The sequence below is a fragment of the Lathyrus oleraceus genome, chromosome 7, assembly GCF_024323335.1.
Source record: "Lathyrus oleraceus cultivar Zhongwan6 chromosome 7, CAAS_Psat_ZW6_1.0, whole genome shotgun sequence".
Taxonomy (NCBI): domain Eukaryota; kingdom Viridiplantae; phylum Streptophyta; class Magnoliopsida; order Fabales; family Fabaceae; genus Lathyrus; species Lathyrus oleraceus.
Window position 1 is genome coordinate 421,667,908 of NC_066585.1, and position 13,261 is coordinate 421,681,168.

Genomic DNA, 13,261 nt, shown 5'->3' on the forward strand with positions numbered 1-13,261 from the left:
GCCGTATCTACCTCTTTTGAAAAGGAGTGGTTCGTCCCAATAAAAATATCTTACATCACTAAATAATTTCTTCTTTTGTTGGTAGTTAAGGTCAGGGGGTTTGATATCAGCAGCTAGGTAATTAACAAAGTCAGCGTACTAAGGTAATGTTGGTCACTGCTAGAGTTTTTTCAATGTTCCAATCCTTTGAATAGTCGCAGTCATAATCCTGAATGGTTTCGATTTTAGCCATAAGTCTATCATAGGTAAAATCGTCATTTATAGGCACTAGGTCTGGTTTTAAATATTCAAGCCTAGAAAGGTGGTCAACAATTACATTTTTCGTGCCCTTCTTGTCTCGAATATCCCGGTAAAACTCTTGCAGTAAAAGGACCCATCGAAGTAACCTAGGTTTAACGTCCTTCTTGCTTAATAAGTATCGAATAGCTACATGATTTGTATAAACTATAATTTTAGCTCCGACCAGATAAGATTGAAATTTATCAATAGCAAAAATAACAACGAGGAGTTCTTTCTTGGTTCTTGCATAGTTAAGTTGGGCGGCATCCAGGGTTTACTGGCATAGTAAATTACATGTAATTTCTTGTCTTTTCTTTGCCCTAAAACAACACCAACAACGTAATCGCTAGCATCGCACATGATTTCGAAAGGTTGGTTCCAATCTGGTGGTTGCATAATAGGTGCGGGAATCAGTGCTTGTTTCAAAAGGTTGAATGCTTCAATACATTTTTCGTCGAAAATAAACTCGACATCTTTCATTAGAAGGCTTGTCAGAGGTTTGGTTATTCTAGAGAAGTGTTTAATAAAACATCGGTAGAAACCGGTGTGTCCAAGAAAACTTCGGACTTCCTTAACGGTCTTAGGTAGTTTGAGGTTTTCTATAACCTCTCTTTTAGCTTTATCGACCTCAATGCCTTTTTCAGAGACTATGGGTCCTAATACTATTCCTTCGCTAACCATAAAGTGACATTTTTCCCAGTTTAGCATAAGGTTTGCTTCCACGCATCTTTCTAGAATTTTCTCAAGGTTAGCTAGACAATTTTCAAAACTGAATCCGCATACCGAGAAATCATCCACAAAAACTTCCATAATCTCATAGAGGAAATCTGTGAAGATTGACATCATACAGCGTTGGAAGGTAGCTAGGGCATTGCAAAGTCCGAATGGCATTCTCTATAGGCAAATGTTCCGTAAGGGCATGTAAAGGTTGTTTTCTCTTGGTCTTCAGGGTGAATAGGAATTTGGAAAAATCCTGAGTATCCATCTAAGTAGAAAAAGTAAGAGTGTCTAGCTAGACGTTCAAGCATTTGATCTATGAATGGGAGAGGAAATGATCTTTCCTAGTTGCCTTATTTAGTTTTTTGTAATCGATGCACATACGCTAACCGTTTTCCACACGCTTAGATACATGCTCGCCTTTCTCACTTTCCACAACTGTGACACCTCCTTTTTTAGGTACGACATGTACAGGGCTCACCTACTTACTATCTGAAATTTGATAAATTATACTAGCCTCTAGTAGTTTTAGTACTTCTTTCTTAACCACATCGCTCATTATAGGGTTTAGCCTTCTTTGATGTTCTCTGGAAGGTTTAGAATCTTCCTCCAGCAAGATTCGGTGCATGCACACAAATGAGCTTATCCCTTTGAGATCAGATATGTTATATCCTAAAGATGAGGGATACTTTCGTAAGATATCTAAAATTTGATTCATTTCATCTTCATTCAAGGTGGCGCTCACTATAATGGGGCGATTTAGTTCTTCATCTAAAAACTCATATCTTAAATTCTTGGGTAGTTCCTTAAGTTCTATAGATGGTTTCTTAGGACATGGAATATGGTTCAGGGTAAGTGTTAAGCATTCATAAAGGATGTCATCCGTGTAAGGCTCCATTCCAATTCCATCGTCTTCTCTTATGGGAGTCGAGGGAAATTTCATTGTCTCGGGAGGTCCTCATTGATCTTGCTCCCTTATGCATTCATCAATGATATCGATGGCATAACATGAGTCCTCTATGACTGGTGCCATTAGGAATTTGGAAAGTATAAATTCTATCTTTTCATCGCCTACTTCAAAAGTTAATTTTCCTCTTTTAACATCTATTATGGCTCCCGCTATTGATAAGAAAGGTCTACCAAAGAGGATTGGGATTTCGTCGTCTTCTTTAATTTCCATTACCACTAAATTAGTTGGGATATAAAGTTGGCCAATTCTAACTGGGATGTCTTCTAATATGCCTATTGGATATTTTTCAGATCCATCGGCTAATTGAAGAGACATCTTAGTCGGTTGCGATTCTCCTAGGTTTAACCTTCTACAAACTGCTAAAGGCATTAAGCTTACGCTTGCCCCCAAGTCTAGGAATGCTTTGTCTATAACATGATTCCCTAAAATACAAGGTATGGAAAAGCTTCTGGGATCTTTCTCCTTCTTAGAAAGTTTATTCTCAGCAATGGAGTTGCACACTAAAGGTTTGGGATCATCAAGCCTACGTTTGTTGGTCAAGATGTCTTTAAGGAATTTAGAAAAAGATGGTATCTGGGTGATGGCTTCGGTGAATGGGATTTCTACATGGAGTTTCTCGATCACCTTTATAAACTTTTTATATTGGTTATCAATTTTGGTCTGTTTAAGTCTTTGCGGGTATGGAATTGGTGGTTTATAAGGAGAGGGTGGAACATAAACTTTATCTTTATCTTCTCCATTATCTTTCACTTCCTGGTATTTTTGTCCCTCTAGTTCCTCTACTTCATCTGTAGACACAACGTTTTTCTTAGAAGCCTCTGATCCACTCAAGGCTGGTTTTACAGGTTCGTCATAAGTGGTCCCACTTTGTAGGGTAACAACGTTAGCTTGCCCTCGAGGGTTGGGTTGAGGTTGTCCAGGAAATTGCCCTTTAGGTGTGGCCTGGGGGGCTTGTTGTTGTGCTATTTATGATATTTGGGTTTCAAGCATCTTATTGTGAGTGATTATCGAATCAACCTTAGTTCCTAATTGTGTGATCAGTTCATTTACATGAATATCTTGGTTTATGAACTCTTTGTTTTGCCGAGTTTGGGCCGAAATGAAGTTCTCCATGATTCTCTCAAGGTTTGGCTTTTGAGGAACGACCTACATAGGTTGGACTGGTCTTTGAGCTTATAACCTGGTTGTCTTTGAGGTGAAGGGGTTTGAATAGTGTTATTGTTTTTATAAGAGAAGTTTGGGTGATTCCTCCATCCAGGGTTGTAAGTGTTCAAAAATGGGTTTCCTTGGGTATAATTGACATGGCCTGAGTTTGATTCAGTTAACAGATTTCATTCTGGTGCAAGATGTCCTTTGGTTCCACAGATTTCATAATCTACAACTACTACAGCTGTAGGATTTCAAGACATGTGTTCAACCTTCAGGGCTAAAGCATCCATTTTAGCTTTCATCATGTCCATACAATTTACCTCATGTATTCCTCCTTTGGTTCCCTTTTCTCCACTGATGCTCGTTCTGACTCCCATTGGTAATGGTTTTGTGCCATATGTTCGATGAGAGTGCAAGCGTCGTGATAAGGTTTGTTCATCAGAGCACCACCAACGGCAGCGTCGATGGACATCTTTGTGTTATAGTGAAGTCCATTATAAAAGGTGTGAATAATCAACCATTGTTCTAGGGCATGTTATGGACAAGCTCTTAGTAGTTCTTTATATCTTTCCTAAGCTTCAAAAAGTGATTCACCCTGATCTTGCAAGGAACACTCTCCCGAGGTCTTCCCAAGTAGTTATCGAGTTAGCCGGAAGGGAATCTAACCAAGACCGTGCTCTATCTCTGAGGGAAAACGGGAATAGTCTTAGACGAATTTCCTCAGGCGAAGCACCGTTGGTCTTTAACATATTAGCTAATTGGATAAAAACTTTTAAATGTTGATTTGGGTTCTCTGTAGCGAGACCCGCGAATTAGTTTTGTTGTACTAGTTGTAATAAAAAGGGTTTTAATTCAAAATTATTAGCAGGAATAGCCGAGTTTACTATACTAGAACTGGGTTCTTCTTTAGAAGGTTAGGAGAATTCCTTAAGTGGTCTTCGGTTTTGATCTTCGGCCATTGCTCTCCTAATTCTTTGGAGCAAACGACGTGCGCGAGCGTATTGCTCTGGTTCTGCTATTGGATCCTCTAAACTTCCGGTACAGTGAGTTTTTCGCATTTACCTGCTAACAGGGCCTCAGCCTAGATGGCGTTACAGTAGGGTACGAAAATCTGACGTAATTGGTCCCCGGCAGCGGCGCCAAAAACTTGATGGGTGTGCGCTTTCTATCCGCAAGTATACGGAACACGTTAAAGTAGTACAAAAGATTATCGTTCCCACATAGACCAAATTGTGAATCTATCGATTTCTATTGTTCCAGTGTCTATCTAAGGCAAATCAAATAAGTAGATTCATGTACACAGAAAAGGAAATAATGAAGTAAGTAAATTCAGATAAAAAATGCAGGCTCGAATGTAATTCACATTAGTTAGGAAATACTCCAATTGTTTCTAAATGGAACTACTTATGGGGCAATATTTTCTACTTCGAGAAGAATTAATTTAATAGGAACTGTCGCTTTCGCGTATTCAGAACCAACTTTACTCTCTAATTAATGCCCTTCATTGTCACTTATGAAGGGTGCTTGTTGCGTTAAACTAGTAAACCTATTTTTAAGAAATTTAATTCTTGACTTAGTTAAAAAGTGATTTTTATTTGGAAAGTTTAACTTAAAAGATATCCATGGCTTTCGCTTAAGGATCAGATTTTAAACCTACAAACGCGTCCGAAAATAGTTTCAAAATCGTTTTCTAATAGTGTTAAAAAATTCATAGTTAACCGGACAGAGTGCTTTCGCTACTTTTGACCAGTTTAAACTAACCAAGTTTATCTTTAAGAGTTGGACGGCTTTCGATCTTACCCAACTATATTTCGGCTCTACTTTCGTAGTTATCGATCAAAATAAGTGCTGAAAACTTGTGTTAAAATCAAAACAACCCCTAAAGCATTTCTATAGGTATAAATTATGGAGTATCATTTTAAACCCGATCCTTACATCCTAACCTTTAAAGATTTATCCAAACATGAAAATAGAAATCAACATAGCAGAATTAATCATGTTTAAAAGAATAGGTAAATAAAATGTGTAAGTTAATAAATAAGTAGGTAAAAGCAAGACAGGCAAGTAAATAAAGTAAAGCATGCAAGATAGATAAAACGTAAATGCAAATAAACTTGAATAAGAAACCTGCTCCAAATCGGAGACTTTAATCTGGTACGCTGGAAAGTAAACTTGACTGGAAAGTAAAATTTGATTGAAAAGTAAAATGGCGAAAAGATTGTTTGTACCGTGCTCCAACCTAACTACAACTCAAGTGCGATAACCCCCCGATGTGACGAATTATCGCTTTTACAATGGTGAACTTTAGGCTTAGTGTTGTAAACTAAGTTGGATGCCTTTTAGTGAAATGAAGATGCCTATTTATAGAGATTCTGAAAAGCTAGGAAAAGACAAAGCTGCCCTCCAACTATCCTTAGTGGGAACATGCCAACAAAGATGGCGCCCGCCATCCCCACCATGGTGCCCGCCATGTGAACAAAATGAAAGGGTCATGGGAACGTGGCAGTTACCACTGGTTGACAGCTTACACGTCATGGCACCCCTCTTGGCAGCCGCCATGCTGGACGTCATGTGTATAATTTTCCATAAAAACTTATATTTCTTGCTCGTTTGGCTTCATTTCTTCACAAAAGGCTCTTGTAGGGCAAAATACTTGAAAATAGGACAAAAAGCAAACATAACACAAGAAAATCACAATAAAAACCTAATAAGCATGTGCAATCCAAGTCGAATACGCAGTGTATTTCAATGTTATCAATATCCCAGACTCAGATATGGTTATAAACCAAAAATGTCCTCTCAGGGACTATGTTGCTCCGTCCCAAGAGGAGCCACACTCAAGTATTGCACCCCCTACTATCGAGGCACACAATTTCGAGTTGAAACCCTCTTTGTTGCAAATTGTGCAATAAAACCAATTCTCAGGAAATCCTAGCGAGGATCCCAACCTTCATTTATCAGTGTTTGTATAGTACACGAACACGAGAAAAGCTAATGGTGTCAATCCAGAAGCAATAAGACTTTGTCTTTTCCCATTATCTTTAAGAGATAGAGCTAGATCTTGGCTCTAGTCTCTATCCTCAAACTCCATCACAACATGGAATGAATTAACGAAAGCCTTCTTAGCCCGATATCTCCCACCTAGCAAGACTGTGATGCTAAGGAGCCAAATTAATGGGTTTAGACAAAAGGATTGAGAATCACTTTTTAAAGCATAGGAAAGATACAAGGACATGATGAGACTCTGTCCATATCATGGCCTAGAACAATGGTTAATAATCCACACTTTCTACAATGGTCTCTTGTACAACATAAGACTAACCATAAACACTGCAGCTGGAGGGGCATTGATGGATAAACTCTTCCAGGAAGTTTATTAGCTCATTGAGAACATGGCACAAAATCATTACCAATGGGGAAGTTAATGAACTCATGTGGAGAAGTCCCAAACAAAGAGAGGCGTATATGAAGTTAATGGCATAAACCATGTTAGTGCCAAAGTATACGCCCTTTCTCAAAAGATCGAAAGGTTAAACATAACTCCTACAGCTACCGTAGCTGCGATAACTCCAAACTGTTATATATGTGGAGTTCTTTGACATATCACCTATGAATATCATCTATTGGCCGGAATCCCATCTGACCAAGTAAATTATGCCCAAGGGAACCTATACTCAAATATTACTTCCCAGGTTGGAGGAATCACCCTAATTTCTCTTACAAGAATAACATCATGTTATTTTCTCCCAATCAACCACCATCTAGTTTTCAAAAGGTAGCACCTGATGCTCCTCAAGTGCCCAAAAAGTCGAATCTCTAAATAATGATGGAAAACCTCTTTGCATCTTAGACTCAACAATATAGGGAATTTATGAATCAAAACATTCATAACAATAAGTTGGTGAAATAGTTGGCAAATAAGGTAGACGTTTTAGCCACACATAACAAAATTATATAGACACAATCATCTCAAGTGGCACAACAACAAGCAGCTACTGATGCCCCCACTGGCGTGTTTCCTAACCAACCACAACCAAACCCAAAAGGGAACGCCAACACAATCACATTGCAAAGTGGAACATAATTGGATGACCCGGTTGATCCAAGAGATAAAAACCCGATCATGGTTAGAAAACATGATGAGATAAACAAGGAACCAGAAAGAGTAATTGACGATAACCCTGTAGGAGATCCAAAAAAGACAAATAAATCAGAACCTAAAGAGAAAGAGGTCCAAAAGAAACGTTATGTTCCACCACCTCCATATCAACCACTCGTTTCGTTTCCACAAAGGCCAATAAAGTAAAAAATTGAATGTCAATTCAAGAAATTTGTTAAGATGTTAAAACAACTCAATATAACTATACCTTTCTTAGAAGCCATAACCCAAATGCCTACTTATGCTAAATTCCTTAAGGAAATCTTATCTAATAAGAGGAAGTTAGATGATGATAGTACAATAAAGCTTACTGAAGAGTGTATTGCCATAATACAAAACAAGATGCCACCAAAACTTAAAGACCCATGGAGTTTTATTATCCCTTGTGTAATAGGCAAGTTTGGCATAGATAAGGCACTTTGAGATTTAGGAGCCAATGTTAGTCTAATGACCCAATCGATTAGTGAAAGACTGAACCTTAGAAACCTTAAACCTACTAGAATATCATTACAATTAGTTAATCGCTCAGTCAAATATCCTGTAGGTATTCTATAAAACGTCCCTGTCAGAATTGGTCAACTGTATATTCCTATGGATTTTATAGTAATGGACATTAAAGAAGATTCGAGTATCTCGATTCTGTTAAGAAGACCATTTTTAGCTACTGCAAGGGTAATAATAGATGTAAAGAGAGGAAATCTAACTTTTGAAGTAGGAGAAGAGAAATTTGAGTTCATTCTTTCTAAGTTTATAAAAGCACCAACTATAGATGACACTTGTTATTTTATAGACATAATTGATGAGTGCATAAAGGAATTCGAGAAAGAAACACCTCCAGATACAAAAGTCTTAAAAATTCCGACACCACCTATATTAGAAAATCATTAGTGGCGTGAACCATATATGGGCGACAACTTAAGAGAATGACTTGTGCTTACCCCTGATCACATGCATGGACCAAAACAACCATCCATAGAACTTAGAGTGTTACCTAAAAACCTAAGATACGAATTTCTAGATAAGGAACTTGATTGCCCAGTGATAGTCAATGCAGAACTTGTCCCAGATGAGACTGAACGACTATTGGTTGTCTTAAGGAAATATCATGCAGTATTGGTATATAACATCTCTGACTTAAAAGGAATCGTTCATTCTATTTATATGCACCAAATCATGTTAGAAGAGGACTCCGAAACCTCTAGAGAACACCATAGGAGGATTAACCATATCATGAGTGATGTAGTCAGGAAGGAAGTGTTAAAACTATTAGAAGCTGGAATCATATACCCGATATCCGATAGTCAATGGGTTATCCTAGTGCATGTCGTACCTAATAAAAGAGGTGTTACAGTAATAAAAAATGAGAAAGGAAAAGTTGTAGCAAAACAAGTAGAAACAGGATGGAGAATGTGCATATACTATAGAAAATTAAACAAAGCCACACGTAAATACCATTTCTCTTTGCCCTTCATTGACCAAATCCGTGAGCATTAAGCTAGGCATTCTCATTTTTGTTACTTAAACGGATACTCAGAATTCTTTCAAATCCCAATCCATCCTGACGACTAAGAGAAGGCCACTTTCACTTGTCCCTATGGAACGTTCGCCTACCGATGAATGACATTCAAATTATACAACACTCCTGTTACTTTCCTGAGATGCATGATGGTGATATTTGAATATTTTCTTGATGACATCATGGAAGTCGTCATGGATGGTTTCTCAATGTGCGAGCAAAGTTTCGAAAGTTGTCTCATTAATTTAGAGATGGTTTTAGAAAGATGCGTAAAGGTAAACCTAGTGCTCAATTGGGAAAAATCCATTTTATGGCTAGACAAGGAGTAATCCTTGGATAAGGCTAAAATTTAAGTAATTGGGAACCTTCAACTGCCCAAAACAGTTAGAGAAATACGAAGTTTCACAGGACACACCAGTTTCTATCGACGTTTCATTAAAGATTTCTCTAAAATCACAAAACCACTGACCGACCTTTTAATGAAATACTTTGAATTCATCTTTGACGAAAAGTGTTTAGAAGCCTTTCAACTGCTAAAACAAGCTTTGATTTCTGCGCATATTATGCAACCTCAAGATTAAAGTCAACCATTTGAAATCATGTGCGATGCAAGTGATTATGCGGTAGGAGTTGTCTTAGGTCAAAGGAAGGAAAAAAAGTTACATGTCATATACTACGCTAGTAGAACTTTAGATACAACTCAAATGAATTATGCCACCACTGAAAAAGAGTTTTTAGCTGTGGTGTTTGTAATTGATAAATTTTGTTCCTACTTAGTAGGAGCCAAAATAATCATCTATACGGACCACACAACTATTCGGTATTTACTAAGTAAGGAATACGCTAAAACAGTACTCCTTAGGTCGATTTTACTTCTACAAGAGTTCGACTTAGAAATACGGGACAAAAAGGGAACACAAAACATGGTAGCATACCACCTTTCTATATTGGACAATGTCAAGTCCGAACAAGTTCAAATTAATGACGATTTCCCTTATGACAGACTTATAGCTCATTTAGAAAACGACACACCCAGTTTCTCCTAACTCAACAATTCCTTTGAAGGGGATAACTCCGATAATGAAAACAAAGAAGAAGTGGAAATTACATTAGCATAATCCACAACTCCATGGTATGCTAACTTTGTTAACTACCTAGAGGCAGGAGTACTACCCCCTAAATTAACTTACCAACAGAAAAAGAAAATTTTCCATAACCTTAAATAGTATTATTGGGATGAATCCCTCTTTTTCAAAAGAGGTACAGACGATAATTTTCGTTGTTGCTCCCCTAAAGAAGAGGTTGATAACATAATTACCCACTACCATGATGACCCCTATGAAGGGCACGTTGGCACGTCAAAAACAGTTATGAAAATTCTTCAATTAGGCATTTATTATCTTCACTTATAAAAAGATGTTCATGTCGCAGTCGTAAAATATGACCGGTTCCAGCGCACTAGGAACATCTCCTGACGCGAAGAGATGCATTTGAAAAACATCCTGGAAGTGGAAGTCTTTAACGTGTGGTGAATTGATTTCATGGGCCCTTTTCTGCCATCCTTAGGAAATAAATTCATACTTGTCACAATAGATTACATGTCAAAATGGATCGAAGCTATCGCTTCCCCTACAAATGATGCACGAGCGTGATCAAAATGTTCAAGAATATTATCTTTCTTAGATTTGGTGTCCCAAGACTCGCCATCAGCGATGGTGGATCTCACTTCATCTTGAGAATATTTGAAAAATGGTTAATTAAGTATGGAGTCAAGCCTCGAATAGAAACCCTTTATCATCCAAAGACAAGTGTCCAAGATGAAGTTTCCAATAGGTAAATTAAACAAATATTAGAAAAGACAGTTGCTATATCTATAAAAGATTGGTCATCAAAACTACAAAAGGCTTTGTGGGCCTATCTGACAGCCTATAAGACACCCATAAGGACCATACCCTTTAAACTGGTTTGCGGGAAATCCTGACACTTGCCTGTAGAAATAGAACACAAAGCCTATTGGGTTGTAAATGAAGGTAGAGAAAAACAAGAAAGGGGGGTTTGAATTTTTCTCACAGTAATAAAAACTTTTAGCAACACTACACACACAAATGTAAATGCTAACAACATAAGAAGTTTATCCTGGTTCGCTTGAAAAATAAAGCTACTCCAGTCCACCCGGCCAAGGTGATTTTTCCTTCTATAAGGACTTAATCCACTAATCTCAATAGATTACAAAAACGTCTAAGAGTTTAACAATCTCTTAGCCCTCTCAAGTTTACATTCTTAAACAAGTCACTTGAGGAATATCAACAATTTTAGAGAAATACAGGTGTTTGCCTTAGTTCTTCTAGGTAAGTAGTGTAAACACAATTACGAACAATGAAAAATGGTGAGTATTATAGATATGAAGTGTATTGTAGAATTGTTTCCTTCAGTATGTTGTGATGAGGCCTTTATATAGTACTTTGAGATGATACCGTTGGAGGGAAATCAAGGGAGATTTCTTGCCAACTATGGGAATTAATGGTATTAACTTTTTTGTCTTTTTCATAGCAGTCTTGGAACATAATCCATAATTTCCATATAGAGATTTGTACTATAGTTAGAATACTTATTGATTAATTCTGATTTGGTGAGTTAGATGATTGTTGAGCGTGAATCAGAGTGAGTGGAGTCAGAGTTTTTTTTATCAGAAGCTTGCAGTCTTTAGAGATTCTCTTAAACAGTCTTCGGATAGTTTCTTGAATAGTCTTCAGATATATTCTTTCAAATAAACTTCAGATGTTTAGCTAGAATAGTCTTCAGAAAGAGTGTCTTCTATTGTTGCCTTGCAAAGTCATAAAATGTAGAGTATTCAGATATCAGATTTGAACTGTAACATCGGATTTTGTATGTGATTTCTTCTTAGAAGTGTTCTTATTCAGAGTCAGTTCTGATTTCTCCATGTTGGACTAGCTTTTCTGGAATGTGTCAGATGCCATATATTACTTTTCTCAGATTCATTTTTCCTTAGAAACCTGAACACTTAGAGAAAATTATTAAGGTACCAAATTGTTTCATTCTTTGTTATCATCAAAACTTAGAGATATATTGCAGAAACAAAATCTTGTTCTAATAATCTCCCCCTTTTTGATGATGACAAAACTCTGACTTTTGATGAAACAATGGTACTTTACAGAGATACATAATTAAATGAATCAGAGTCAGATAAATTATAACTCCCCCTGAGATTAGCAATCTCCCCCTGAGTCTGATACTTAGAATTTTTTTAAAGATATTTGTATCAGAAAGAGGTTCTGGGGTAGAGAGTTTCTTACCAGATCTTCTTAGGTTACTTGTCTTATTTTTATTTGTTTCTCAGATATTGATTCATTTTTCCTTATTTAGATAGATCCTGTAAAACACTTCGATTGTGCAATTGATTTTTAATGTTAGAATGTGAGCATTGCATTCTGAGAGTTAGATATATTATTTCATCATAAAGGCTACTATTCACTTCTCCCCCTTTTGTCAGACTCAAAAAGCTAATAAAAAACATAAATGATAATTTCATAGAAAGCACAATTTCAATTATAAGAGAGAAAGAGAGATACAATGCAAAGAGATTCAGAGGAAAAGGGGCCACAGAGGCAAAAATTGTTAGAAAATTACAAGCAAATAAAATCCTAGAGTGCCTAAGGGTTTTGAGGAGGAGACATCCTCTGAAGTAGCTAAACAAGAAGGTTCTAAATGTTGGAGTTGACTTGATCTTGCTGGTCAAGTCTGGCTCTGACCAGTTATTGTTCTTTCTGTAACTCTTCTAGAGTTTTGAGAACCAGAGGAGCTAGATCATATATTGATGAATCACATCGAGTCAGAGCAACCTCAGATGAATTCGCAACTTCTTCTGCAATTATGTGAGTAGCTTCTTCAGCTTTAAATTCTGCAGCAGTAGCTTTCTCAACTTCTTCTATAGCAGCAACTTCAACAATAACTCTCTCTTCAACTTCTTTCTTGGCCCTTTCAGTAGCTACCCGCGCTAGACGCACCTTTAGCCTTTCTTCAGCACCTATGACGTAGTCATTTATGACTTGCTTAGAAAGTCCCTTTAGCTTAAAGACCTCAAATGTCATCCACCTGAGAAATCTGTTCTAGTGAGTCCTTACTTTCAGAAGGATTATCACTGAGCTTAGATTCTTCAGATAGTTGCCCGAGTCTCGAGGCAGAGTTCTCTTGGAACTTGGGAAATACATCATCGATGGTGGGAAAGGTGAGGTCAGGTTTAGATGGTTGAAAGGTGGGTTCAGAGGGATTGTGGATTGGTCCTTAAGGTTCAGAGATGGGTTCAGAAGAAGGTGGAATGGTTTCAAAAGGTTCAGAGATGGGTTCAGAAGAAGGTGGAATGGTTTCAAAAGGTTCTGACGTGGGTGCAGATGGTGGAGGTTTGGGTTCAGAGGATTCTGGTACAGACTGAGTCTGTTCATATTCAGTTGTG

The 13,261-nt window shown here is 37.4% G+C and overlaps 1 protein-coding gene and 1 non-coding gene across 2 annotated transcripts; both read right to left on the reverse strand.

The window, feature by feature from the left end:
* Positions 1 to 1,954: 1,954 nt before the first annotated feature.
* LOC127104151 (uncharacterized) lies at positions 1,955 to 3,079 on the reverse strand. Its single transcript, XM_051041354.1, has 2 exons — positions 3,017 to 3,079; positions 1,955 to 2,908 (listed from the first exon to the last, which is right to left on the reverse strand). Exons 1-2 carry the CDS (start codon positions 3,077 to 3,079, stop codon positions 1,955 to 1,957), a joined length of 1,017 nt encoding a protein of 338 aa, XP_050897311.1.
* A 3,191-nt stretch (positions 3,080 to 6,270) lies between these two features.
* On the reverse strand, positions 6,271 to 6,377 carry LOC127109889 (small nucleolar RNA R71). The gene has a single exon (XR_007797135.1). It is a non-coding gene; the product is annotated as a small nucleolar RNA R71 (small nucleolar RNA).
* Between the last annotated feature and the right edge of the window lie 6,884 nt (positions 6,378 to 13,261).

What these genes read in the sequence shown, in the direction of transcription:
- LOC127104151 (XM_051041354.1), bottom strand. Translation starts at nt 3,079, where the DNA reads ATGGAGAACTTCATTTCGGCCCAAACTCGGCAAAACAAAGAGTTCATA. An exon ending in TCATAAACCAAGATATTCAT is followed by an intron (nt 2,909 to 3,016) that starts GTAAATGAACTG and finishes CAAGCCCCCCAG; the next exon opens with GCCACACCTAAAGGGCAATT.